This window comes from Sorex fumeus, unplaced genomic scaffold (assembly GCF_029834395.1).
Source record: "Sorex fumeus unplaced genomic scaffold, SorFum_2.1 ptg000008l, whole genome shotgun sequence".
Classification (NCBI taxonomy): domain Eukaryota; kingdom Metazoa; phylum Chordata; class Mammalia; order Eulipotyphla; family Soricidae; genus Sorex; species Sorex fumeus.
In genome coordinates this window covers 21,362,899-21,375,292 of record NW_026606065.1, presented here as the reverse complement: position 1 = coordinate 21,375,292, position 12,394 = coordinate 21,362,899, and the positions used below count along the sequence as shown (strand labels likewise).

The 12,394-nt window shown below is 51.3% G+C and overlaps 1 protein-coding gene across 1 annotated transcript in view; it reads left to right on the top strand.

Annotated features, from left to right (window-relative positions):
* Positions 1-12,394, top strand: part of MYO16 (myosin XVI) — a 142,591-nt gene that overhangs the window by 110,438 nt on the left and 19,759 nt on the right. Inside the window, exon 15 of the mRNA XM_056109959.1 lies at positions 10,992-11,083. Coding sequence (XP_055965934.1) covers positions 10,992-11,083 — 92 coding nt within the window. The remainder of the gene's footprint in view (positions 1-10,991; positions 11,084-12,394) is intronic.

Genomic DNA, 12,394 nt, shown 5'->3' with positions numbered 1-12,394 from the left:
TTGGAACTCTCAGGAAAGCAGCTGTGGACAAGAAACAAAAAAGATTTGGTGGGAAATATGGGGGAATTTTCCCATCGAAAGTAGCCAGATGGGGCAGGAGAGACAGCACAGCGGGTAGGGCGTTTGGCGTTTGCCTTGCACACAGCCGACCCAGGTTCGATTCCCAGCATCCCATATGGTCCCCTGAGCACTGCCAGGAGTGATTTCTGAGTGCAGAGCCAGGAGTAACCGCTGTGCATCGCCAGGTGTGACCCAAAAAGCAAAAAAAAAAAAAAAAAAGTAGCCAGAAACAGACCGTGTGGGCAGTTTCTCCTGAAGCTCAGAAGCACGTGTCCTGGGCCACATCCTGGGGACCATCCAAGGGCAATGGCTCGTACATGAGCACCTCAAAGGCACATGGCAGCTGAGCTGAGGTCACCTGAAGCCAGAGATACTGAAGAGGGTCCCTCCCCAGGGACCCCGTGGTGCTGTGCCATCAGCCCCGATCTTGGGGCTAGTGTCTCCGTGGAGCTGATCTCAGTTCCTGTGGATGGTGGAGGGAACAGCACCTCGAGTACTGGCTCTTTATGCCCTAGCTCCCAAGGGTGCATCTCCTCCAAAGGCCAAGCATCCTCTGTCTGAGCCCCTGCACACACGGTCTTAGGAGACAACCAGTGGGATCACATATGCAAATGAGGGGCTCTCTGCCATCAGGACCAAGACTAGGATTTCCTCCTTTCTTTTTTTTTTAACTTCTTTAAATTTTATTTTATTTTTATGACGTTTTTCACAATAGTTCATTACAGATAATATTCAAACACCAATCCCACCACCATGTACCTCCCCACCACCTTAAGAGAAAAGTGTATGAAGATTGTTGGATTTCATCCTGAGCCATTGAAGCCCTGGTACAAGAGAATACAAGCATACATGTTAAACCCAAACAAACGTGTGCTATTTTTGGTACATCAGTGGGCTAGAGTATAAGAGGTCCAGGACATTCTGTGTTGCTCTCTTCCGGGAGCTTTATTTCATAGTCTCTGGGTCTTGGCCATTGATGAGATTACATGGCACCAGGGGCAGTTTGTGGGTGTGACTGCCAAGCTACTAGAGAACTGGAGAGCTGGGGGAGGGGGCCCAGTCCCTTCCTGCATGAGCTTGGAGATCTCAGTTGCGGATCCCACATACCCGGAACTTTCTCCAGGTTCCCTCATAGGTGAGGCTCATCTGAGCCTGTGGAGGGTGACCTTGAGCATGGCTGTATGGTTGGGTTCTGGAGGTTCTTGGCTCTTGGGGTTCTACTTGGGGGAGGGAAACTCAATGCGGACCACCCCCCCACCTCCCACCCCCCGCTGAATTGCCCTGGTGAAGACAGCCTGGGCCAGGACTGGGATGTTCTCTTGGATTTCCTCCTTTCTGTGAGGCTGGGGACCTTAATTTCTGGTTTCTGATCATCCTTATCACTGGAACGTGACCTGGGGGTTGGTAGCTGGCTCAGAGGATTGCAATTCCCAGACGGGATCGTAAGTCTCCATCCACCCAGGCAGCCGGCCTTGCAGCGAGCTTCCCAGAGTATGGCTTCCCAGAGAAGTGCCTGGACTGGAGGGGCCCCATCACCACCCTCCTAACTCCATCCTCACTGCAGGGTCCCACAAAGACACCAGGGGAACGGGTGGGGAGGGGGCGTTCCACAGCTGCAAGCCCAGAAGGCCAGGACGTTCGGCTACGTCCGTGGTGGGCACCAGCTGCAGAGCTCACGGGGCTGGGTGCTGTCTGCAGACGTGACTGCTTACAGGGAAGCACAAACCGGGGGAGGCACGAGAAAATCAATCATTTTATAAAAATGCTCCCGGGCATGTTGCAGTCAGATCCTGGGAAAATAAAGACCCAGCGTGAATCTTAAACAGCAGGCACGAGCTAAACAGAAAGAAGTCCTGGCAATGCAGTCTGTGGAAACAATCTAACACCCGCCAGAACAGAACAAGGAAAGGAACGGCCAGTGGCGTCCGAGCCAGGGGAGGAAGTAAAACTGCTCAAGTAAAACCATCAGCACCTGGAAGCTTCGAGACTAGAGAATGTATCATAAGGGTGAGGAGGAGTTTAGGATACTTAGAGAAAGAATAAAAGCTGGAAGAGTTAAGTGTGGGGAAGCTCAGAACTCTCGGGTGCCAGGAGGAATGAAGAGGGGCAGACCCAGAGGGCAAGGAGGAGAGCAGGCAGAGATTTCCCGGGCAGGGGTCTGGTGGAGCAGCAGATGGGACAAAGGTAGCGGTGTGAGGATGGAGCGATAGCACAGCGGGTAGGGCATTGGCCTTGCGCGTGGCCAAACTGGGTTCGATCCCCAGCATCCCATATGGTCCCCCGAGCACTGCCAGGGGTAATTCCTGAGCACAGAGCCAGGAGTAACCCCTGTGCATCGCCGGGTGTGACCCAAAAAGCAAACTAAACAAAAACAACAAGAACAACAACCACAACAAAAAGGTAAGGTGCAAAGAAAACAGAGCTACAGATCATCAGTAATAAAACCCAGAGGAACATTGAACAGCAAAGATCAACTGCCCACCCCCATGACAGAATGAAACGAGGTTCAGCGGGAGTATCAGCAGGGAGGGAAGCCTTTCTACTTAGGCACGATGAAGTGTTTGTCGAAACTATTCCTCTGTTGGGCTCCACTGAACCTCAAAGGAGGGTCATTTAGTGCAAATTAAAATCAAAGGTACACCGAGTTAATAAACAATTGTAAAGCCTAAGACTTCTGAAAGACTTCTGATGTAAACTTCAGGATTCCGAGTGTAAATGTAGAGGAACAGAAGAGGAAAGGATACACTGTAGAACTATCGGGAAACAAGAAGCATTCCTGTTACTTGAAGTCATAAGTTACAACTCGAAGTAGCCAATGGAGTGTAGGCGAATCAGTCACCAATTCTTCTTAACTAATTACCTTGAAATTATGATGGGTGGGGTCCCGTGGGTGAGTCCCCATCAGGCACAAAGACGCCTTGCAGATTCTACTCGCGGAAGAAGTGCCGAAGGCCAGCAGAATTCTAGAAATGTCAAGAGCTATCAATCAGAACACCAAGAAATGCAAGGAAAGGTGTTATGAAAGATGAAAACATAAGCTACTAAGACACAAAGCTGGCAACCAAGCTAACGGTTGTTCTTTGGGGGGAGGGAGGAAAGCATCTTTTAAAAACTAATAAAACTAATAATTGTCTGCTTTTTTTTTTATTTGGGTCACACCTGGTGATGCACAGGGATTACTCCTGGCTCTGCACTCAGGAATTACTCCTGGAGGTGATCAGGGGACCATATGGGATGCTGGGGATCGAACCCGGGTACCCGTTGTGCTATCACTCCAGCCCAAAACTAATAATTCTCATGCGATGATAATAAAGAATGTGGCACAAATGACCATTTTTCGAGATGAACAGAGGCTAACCCCTATAGATTGTGCAGAAAAGTAAAAATAATAGTAGTGTGTTATAAAAATTTTTTTCTCAAAGGAAATTTGTGGATTTAGATTAAAATAATACATTCTCAGAAAAGGACTCACTAAAATAAAGGAAAGGGGGGGGTAGGAAAGCTAAATATTAATGTCAAGACTAAATTAACTGAATTTTTATTTTAATGCATTTCCACAGAGAAAAATCTTGTTACAAATGACTTCTAGTCAGTTCTTTTGAAATTCTGAGAATGAAAAATCCCCACGTTACACAGATTCTTCCTGAAACCAGGACTAAAGGACAAGAAGAAAAACTGTCCTAGTCTGCCTAAAGAGTCGCTTAATTTATGACAAAACTGTCGCCGTGAAGCCCTGGGGAGGGAGAGGGAGGTCGTTCTTGTAATGGGAAAAATGAAAGGAGGCCTCGTGCTGACTGCCGCACAGAATAATCCCTGGCAGATTATGGATCTGAATGTCAGGGAGAAATAATAAAATTGATAGAAGAAAATATAGAAGAAAATTATTTTTACCTCTGAGGCGAGAGAAGAGTGAGACATCTCAAGCAGGCAAGGAAAGCTGTTCGCCATAAAGAGAAGCGCATATATTCCTGCCGGGAGAAAGCGCCTTCAGTATAGTTAGCCTTCAAAGGATCGTCTTCAGATTTCATTCAATTAAGCCCAAACCCTTCAGTGGCGCAGGAAAGGAGAGGGCGAGGAGTAAGGGGACCGATCGCAGGACAAACACCCCCGCCACTGAGGACCGAGGACCGGGAGGGACCCCCTCAAGTCACAATGCCATGATTTTGTTTCTGATTCTTTTGGGGGGCGGGTGGGTAGCCCCACACCACCCCCCAGGCTGCTGCTCTGCGTCTGTGCTTAGCAGTCACTCCTGCTGGGGCCAGGAACCCCTAAGCGGCGAGGGGGACCAACTGGGGTCAGCTGTGCACAGGACGGGGGTGCCTTAATTCTGGCCCCGGCAGGGTCTTTTTTTTTTTTGAGGAGCCCAGTGCGGTGGGCACAGTGATGGGGTCAGAAGGGGTGTCACACAGTGACTGGCTGCTGGGATAGTAGAGACCCTAACCCTGCCCCCGAAACAGGAACGGAGGAGGTAGAAGGAAGAGGGTGATTTCAGAAAGAAGGAGGGGGTCCGGAGAGACCCTGGAGGGAGGGGCGACCTCCACAGACCCAGCCCGGCTCTGCCCCTAGCGGCCCCTGTGGTCCCCCCAAGGCCCGGCAGGAGTGAACCCTGAGCAGCGCCAGGGATGGCCCCCACAGCCCGCATCAACACTCTGGCCTCCAAGAGTATGTCCCACGAACACGGTTCCCTGCCCCAGAGTCTGAGTCTTCAGCGGCAGGAGTGAGCAGTGAGCGGCCAGGCTGTGGGCAGCGCCTGGACACTCATGAGAGCGCTTGCTCAGGTCAGCGCCATGGGCCCGGGCAGGGAGGAGGTTCCTTTGGCACTCCAAAAAGTAAAACTAAAAACAGGATTTTTTTGGTTTTTTTAGTTTTAATCACAGACTCAGAGAAAGTCCCAAAGTGTTTATGACTCATACCTCACCCTATTAAGTAGTACTTAAATGTGATAATTAGAAGTGTTCCTCACCTAAAACAGAAGCGTCTTGGCACAGCAGAAGGGGTGTCAGCAGTAAGAGGCACGGCATCCTGGTGTTAGTGGAGACTTCTCGAAAATGAAGTGCGTCTCCCAGTGAAGATCGGGAGATCGGGACAGGCAGGTGGGGAGTTCCGGGGTGTTCTAGTATGTATGTATGTATACGTTCTAGTTCTAGTGTGTATATATATGTTCTGTGCATAGGCACGTGCAGGTTATGGGACTTGCACATGGCCTGTGTGACAGTTTGGAAAAGGCAGGAAAACAATAATATATTTCCCACCAATTCCGTGTCTCAGAAACGCTCTCTATGTGTCTGATACTCCACCCGGTGACTCGCCTTATGTGGTGTAGACACAGGCAGCTGTTCGAACCTAGATTTGGGTTCGTGCCATTTGGGTCTGGCTGCACCAGTGGCTTCCGTGGTGGGCCTGGCCCCCTGGCAGATGTCGGTGTTCCCAATATTCTCTCTCTGCTGTTCTCAGCTCGGCGGTCCATGGCGCCTGGTCAGCTGTGCTCAGGGCTATTGTCCAGCTCGAGAGCATTTTCAGCCCTTTGCACACGTGGGCTAGTCCCAGCCTTGTCCCTTCCCTTGCCCCCACCAGCTGGGCCCCAGTCTCCTGCCACGGCCCCCCACTGGTGTGTTTGTGTGGGGTTGTTTGTTTGGGCCCACATCTGACAGTGCTCAGGGCTAACTCCAGGCTCTGTGGTCAGGGGTCACCCTTGGAAGGACCGTGGGGCCACAGGGGGTGCAGGGATTGAACCCGGGGGCCGTGAGCAGGGACAGCGCCCTCCTGGCCATGCTCTCTCTCCCTCCACAGGATATCATCTCCTGATGATATCCCGTGGTCCTGGAATATCCCGGGGACCAAAGGGACATTACAGCCCTGGCTGAGAGACAGTGCCCTCAAACTCCCTTAAAATAATCAGGGCTTAGTTACGGATATTATCTTTATCTCCCAATTTCCCACTCATAAAAGACCATTTATGATTTACTGGACCAACTTGATTATAAAACAGATTACAAAATCACAAGTTTTTGTAAAACTTACCATGCTAATGGGTAAGGGCCAGAAATGTGTTTAAGCAGAAAGCTGGAGAGATCATCTTTCCATTAAAGAGATAACCTTCTAAAATCTTGGATAAGAATTATTTGCAGAGGAAAAAATAGCAAAGCATTGTTTTTCCTTATACTGAAGCTGGCATTTTCTAAAATATTAAAAATGGAATTTGAATCATAGCAATGACCAGAAGTGTGTGAGTACAATAGTTTTGCAAAATCGTGTATTTCACGAAGTTTACAGATGTCTGGTAAGAAGTTAATTGATTCCTTTTGACTGCTATTTTGGAGGACTTAAGGATAGTAACAAATAAAAAGAGAATTTAAGATGTTAGATTTCTCGGGGCTGGAGAGATAGCACAGCGGGTAGGGCATTTGCCTTGCACGCAGCCAACCCGGGTTCGATTCCCAGCATCCCATATGGTCCCTTGAGCACCGCCAGGAGTAACTCCTGAGTGCAGAGCCAGGAGTAACCCCTGTACATCGCCAGGTGTGACCCAAAAAGAAAAAAAAGATGTTAGACTACTCAAAGGTGAATATGCTGAGAATTTTCCCCTTCACTAGTGTTAGTTTTGTTCTCTGGCCCACCTGACATGGATATATATTCTACCACAAAGAAAGAGAAAATAGAAACTTCCCTTTTCCAAGATATTTAATTTGCCTGTATTTTGAGGCAGCACAAGCTGCCTCCAACAGGCACAAGGAACCGCTTGGGAAATGGTGGTAGCAAATTTAAAAAATAAAACGACAAAAAAAAAAAAGACGTATTCTAAAATAAAAATTAAACTGAAACCAACAAAATAAACCAAAAAAAAAAAAAACTTTTAGACTACACTGGCATTTTTGTGGAACTCGTTCCTTGATATTAATAGTATAAATTAATCCTTCTGGACAATCTGCATTTCAGACTTAGCCTGTAAACAATAATTCATTCAGCCCCGGCACACAATCCTCTGTGCCCCTGGAATGCTCGTTGCCTGCAGGTTTTAAAGTTGGTCGTGTGCTGTTAGGCGGCAGAGACCTTGGAAAAGGTCAAGAGTCGTGTCCACCAAAGGAAAATTGTGTCAATTTGGATTTCAGCCTTTCAAAGCCGCTCTCATGTTTATGTTTATCTACTTGCCTGAGCACCGAGAACACTTGGTCTCCTGAACCTTTTGCGTGATTATCACCATCTCTGGCACGATGCCAGGCTTCCTGGGCACGCGGCGGGCATTTTATTGAAAAAAAATGCTGAGTGCTACACAGTGAGCAGGATGGTGCCACCTCTGTGCCATGCATGCCCAAGGGACATGATCCCCCAGACCACACGGAACAAATCACGCAAGCAGCCCATGACACATACATAGCACAGAGGTTTCTGAGGCTTCTGGCTACTGACCCAGAGCTCGTGGGCTTCCCAAATTAAAGTATGGAAGGGAGGCAGCGTTGAAATAACTTGAAGTTCTAATTGAATCAGAAATAGCGTTATTTTCTAGGAAACAATTTCTCTTTTGAATGCCAGTATCTGCGTGCTACCTCTGCTTCCCAGAAATAATTATCTGTTTGCTCATTTGCTGAAATATAGTTATGTGTGGGTAATTATAGCTATCACTTACTTTAATTGCAATCCTTTTGCTGATGTGAGCACAGTCTTAGATCTTTTTTTGTATACTTAATTATTCCCTGGACTTGTGGTTATTTATCATTAGATTAGAGAAGAGTTTTTAGTGTTAGAATGCTTTAGTTATAACCAACAAAATATTGTGAATATAAAGATGCTTCTTTCGTAGGGAACCACAGATATAAAAAATTCATAAGAAGGCCCATTTTATGTTGGGTTTGATTTTCTCTCATGCTTGAATATACATTTTATGGCTGAACATCAGAAAAAGAGCAATTAGAGAAAACAACCATTGCATTTGGTTTTATATTTATCATTCTGTGGAGACTGCTTCTCTTTGAAATGTGCACTGTGTTCACCCCGGGTGTGTGGTAAGGGCCATGATGGGGGCCTTTCCGTGGAGGTCCACCGGCTGAGACGTTTCAGAGCATGAAGTTCTACTGCTTACCCGGAGAGATGGAGACGCTGAAGCCCCGGCCACCCCATTCGGCCCAGCCAGTGTGGCCGTCTAAGCCAGACCCAGACCAGCAGCAGCAGAACCTGGTGTTGGGTCCGTGAAACGTTGTTAGTGGGGCTGGAGCGATAGCACAGCAGGGAGGGCGCTTGCCTTGCACGCAGCCAACCTGGGTTTGATTCCCAGCATCCCCTTGGGCCCCCAGCACCTCCAGGAGTAATTCCTGAGTGCAGAGCCAGGAGGAACCCCTGAGCATCACCGGGTGTGGCGAAAAAAAGAAAGAAAGAAAGAAAGAAAGAAAGAAAGAAAGAAAGAAAGAAAGAAAGAAGAAAGAGAGAGAGAGAGAAAGAAAGAAAGAAAGAAAGAAAGAAAGAAAGAAAGAAAGAAAGAAAGAGAAAAGAAAAGTAGTTAAACTATCCTTCCAATGGGTCTGTGTGTGCTGAAACATCGGGTCTCCAGCCCGAGAGCTGCCAACAGACCTTAGCTCGGCCGTGAGGACTCGTGTGTGGTTGTGTGTTCGTTGTTGGGGACACCAGCTCTGCCAAGGCGCCTCAGGCCCCCAGGGGGCTCCTAGAAGGGTCAGAAGTCAGTGAAGATCCACCCCCCACCCACCCCCGGACACCGACCTGGGTTTCCTCGCTGCCATCAGAGCCCGCAGTCCTGAGGCTTGGCCCTGGCGACTGGAGCCCGTTCTTGCCACGGCCACGTGCTCCTCCATCTGAGGCCACAGCGGTCTCTGCATTGGCTTGTTTTCTCCTAAAATGGGGGCGCTGAAGGCCCTCCCTGCATTCTGGTTCGGGGCGGGGGTCCGCACTCAGCCTCCTCAGAACCGCCCTCTTTCTCCCTGAGCATTTTGGCTTTGGGCTGAGTCTGTGAATGGGAACCGTCAGTTTCCGGCGTGCATCTGCGAGCCCAGCAAGCCCCTAGTCATGGTACCCAGCCTCAACCGCACCACCGCCCCGCACCTGCCCTCAGCCCCCGCCACCCTCCCTGGAACTGTGGGTTGGTCTCCAGCAGAGTTGACTTCTGTCCAAGCCCACTGCTGGTTGGCGTCTGACTTTCCCCCCCATGCGAACCCCTCCCACCCCACCTCTGCCTCGCAGATCAGACGGCTCCTTGGCCACCCTGAGTGGCATCCTATTGCCACCTACCCTCATCCTTACGCTTGCCTCTGGCGGCTTCTGAGGGCCTTTCTGCTCTCAGTTGCTGCCAGGGTGAGCGCGGTGGGTGTGCACCCTGGACTCAGTGTGGTTCTCCCCTCGGCTCCTGTCCTGGTCTGGGACCCATCTTTATTTCTCGAGTACTCCTTTCCATGGCCGCGGCTGTGATCTTGGCACAGAAAGCCCCATAGTTCCCATCTGGAGTGTCCCCCAGGAGTGGGCCCATGGAAACGAAAAGGCTCTGAGGCAGAGGATGGGGCAAAGGTGCTGCCTGCTTCGCGGAGACCACCCAGGTGAGAGAAGCGATGCCCCATGTGCCACGCACAGACCAGGCGTATGCGTACACAGCTCGGTGCAGGTGCGTTGGACAGAACCCGATGGAGCAGACACTGGGGCACATGCCGCCCAGACGTGGCCATCCTGAGTCCTGGGAGGAGAAGTTGGGCGGTTGGGTGGCATTTGGGGGAAGCCTCTGTGAGGACGCAAAATCATTTTAGAGGTGGGTAGGATTCCTCGGGGCAGGAAAGTGGCCGCCCAGCCTTGGCAGAGCCAGAGCCCGGGACAGGAAATGTCAGGAGAGATGGGACCCAGGGACAGACCCCTGGGCCGGACACACCGCACACCCTGCAGGCAGGAAGGTCACGGCTTGGAGCCGCAAGGCAGCTGCGGGCTGGGTAGGTCCAGCTGGATTTCTGTCCGGGAGTCTCAGATGAGATGGGAACGTGTTTCCGAGATGGGGATGCGGAGATGGGGGGCTGGGGGGGGGGGGATGCATGGGTGAAGCGAGTGAGTGAGGAGGGCAGCCAGGAACACCCTCCCCTGAGCTGCTAGGACCCGAGTCCTAAGGGCTTCTGTGCGCAAGGGAAGCCTGCATCCATGTCTGCGGTGAGCTGAGTGGACTTGGGAATGAGCTGGGAGCAGCCGAGGGTCCCAGGACATGTGAGCTCGTCCCCTGTACCCTGGGGTGCTGGGCTGGCTGTGCTAGTGGCAGCAGCCTGGCCAGGCTGGAGGACGCTGTGTCTGCAACATGGGCACCCAGCAGGGGGCTCGGCCTAGGGTCCACAGAGACGGGAGGGGTCAGGAAGGTCTGGAACGCTGCTAAAACACAGAGCTCTGACTTCGTAGCTCCATGGAATGTTCTGGAACCTGAGTGGACAGTGGCTCTCACCTCTCCGGGCAGGGCAGATGTCAGGGAATTCGGTGCCTCTAGGGCTGCTGTTGGTGAAGGGCTTCATTCCTCTGAGATTAACCTGATCTTCTCCGATAATCTAGGTCAACCTCCAGCTCAGTTGTCATTGGAAGAGTAAATTACGTCTAATCTTTATTTTTAAATCAGATAAACGCTAACTTCACCCTCCCAGAGCCAAGACATTCAAGGTTTTCTCTCTTCCTTGTGCACTTTCTTCTTTTTTCTTTTCTCCTTTTTATCTTTTCTCCTTTTTTCTTTTCTTTCTTTCCTGTCTTTTTCTTTTTCTTGACATCCGGGCTGTGCCCAGCAGCACAGTACTTGGGCACTGTGCTTGGGCAGTGCTGAGGTCCAGCTGGCCTTGGCCAGTGCCTGCTCCCCATTTCTGCCATGTTTCCCGATCTCCACAGCTCCTGGGCATTCTCTGTCCAGTGTTGGCGGGGCCACAAAGTCTCTCCCTCTAAGGACACTGGGTGACTGTCCTCTTTCTGTTGACCCGCAGGCTCGCTGGAGGAGGACAGGCTCTGCAGGCTATCCGCCGGCACCCCGGCCATGACCTCGTTCCAGAGGCACCGAGAGGGTCCCACGGCTCAGGTAAGGCAACGTTGCTCCGCCGGGGCCCCTCTGGGCGGGGGCGGGCTGACGGCCGTGCTGCAGGGCTCAGGCTGGACTGGTGCTCCCGGGGACTCTGCCCAGGCCCCTTGCTCCGGGCTGGATTCCATGGCACTAGAATGCTGGACCAGCTCGCGGCTCTGTGGTGTCATCGGGGCAAACTGTTAGGGTTCAAGCAACTGCCTCCAAATGCCCCTCCGGGCATCCAGGTGCATGTAAGATACTGCAGAGAGACAAGAGAGGACGGGCTAAGGCTGGCTGAAGAGGGGACAGGGTCAGGTGCTGGCCGAGGAGGGAAGAGGGTAAGTGCTGGCCATAGAAAGGACAGGGTAAGACACTTTCCGGAGAGGGGACAGGGTCAGGCACTGGCCGGGGAGGGGACAGGGTAAGACACTGGCCGGATAGGGGACAGGGTAAGGCACTGGCTGGGGAGGGGACAGGGTCAACACTGCCCTTCACCCAGCAATGCTGCTGTCTCCATCTCTGAGCACAGGGTCCCTGAGCCCCTCCAAGAGACCCCTATGCAGATTCAAGAGAAAGTCTGAGGGCCACTGGGTGTGGCCAGGAATGGATGCCTTAGCTCTAACGTGGCAGGCCAGAGAGACGGTACAGGGACACAGTGCCTGCCCGCATGTGGCAAGCCCGTTAGGTCCGCCAACACCACCATGGCCCCCGCACCGCGCCTCCTTGAGTGCAGAGGCAGGAGTCAGCCCTGCGCATAGCCGGGTGTGGCCCCCCAAAGTACAGCAATGTGAGCGTATGTATGTATTTACAAATGTGTCAGTGGAGCACAGAAGGCGAGAAAGAGAGAGAGACAGAGAGAAAGAGAGAGAGCAGCTGCAGGGTGGTCCAGAGGGGAGCATGTCACACAGGATCAGAGCAGAGCGCCGTCCCACCCCCCACTCTGTGACTGTGTGTGTCTGTCCTGGTGATTTTGCGTGTCCACGTACCGTGCTCCGTTTTCAAACGTTCCCCGGAATAAAGAGGTCGCCTCAGTAGAAAACAGACCAATTATTTTAGAAAGGCAAATTATTTATAATGGTTCATTGTTTTAATGTTTAAAACACATTTTATAATAATTCTCCAGAAAGATCAAGCTTTGCTTCTTGGGGGGAGGGGAGGGGGCACCAGAGACTCCCTGCCCCTAGGTCAGAGACCAGCACTCCACAGCGGGGTCGCACTGTGTGGCATTACAGGTCAGAGGGCCACAAAAGCGCCTAGACAGTTCAGGACAGCATCCAGGTGTCTGCATAGAACCAACCACAGCATAGAATGGGCCCCTTCAGAAGGTGC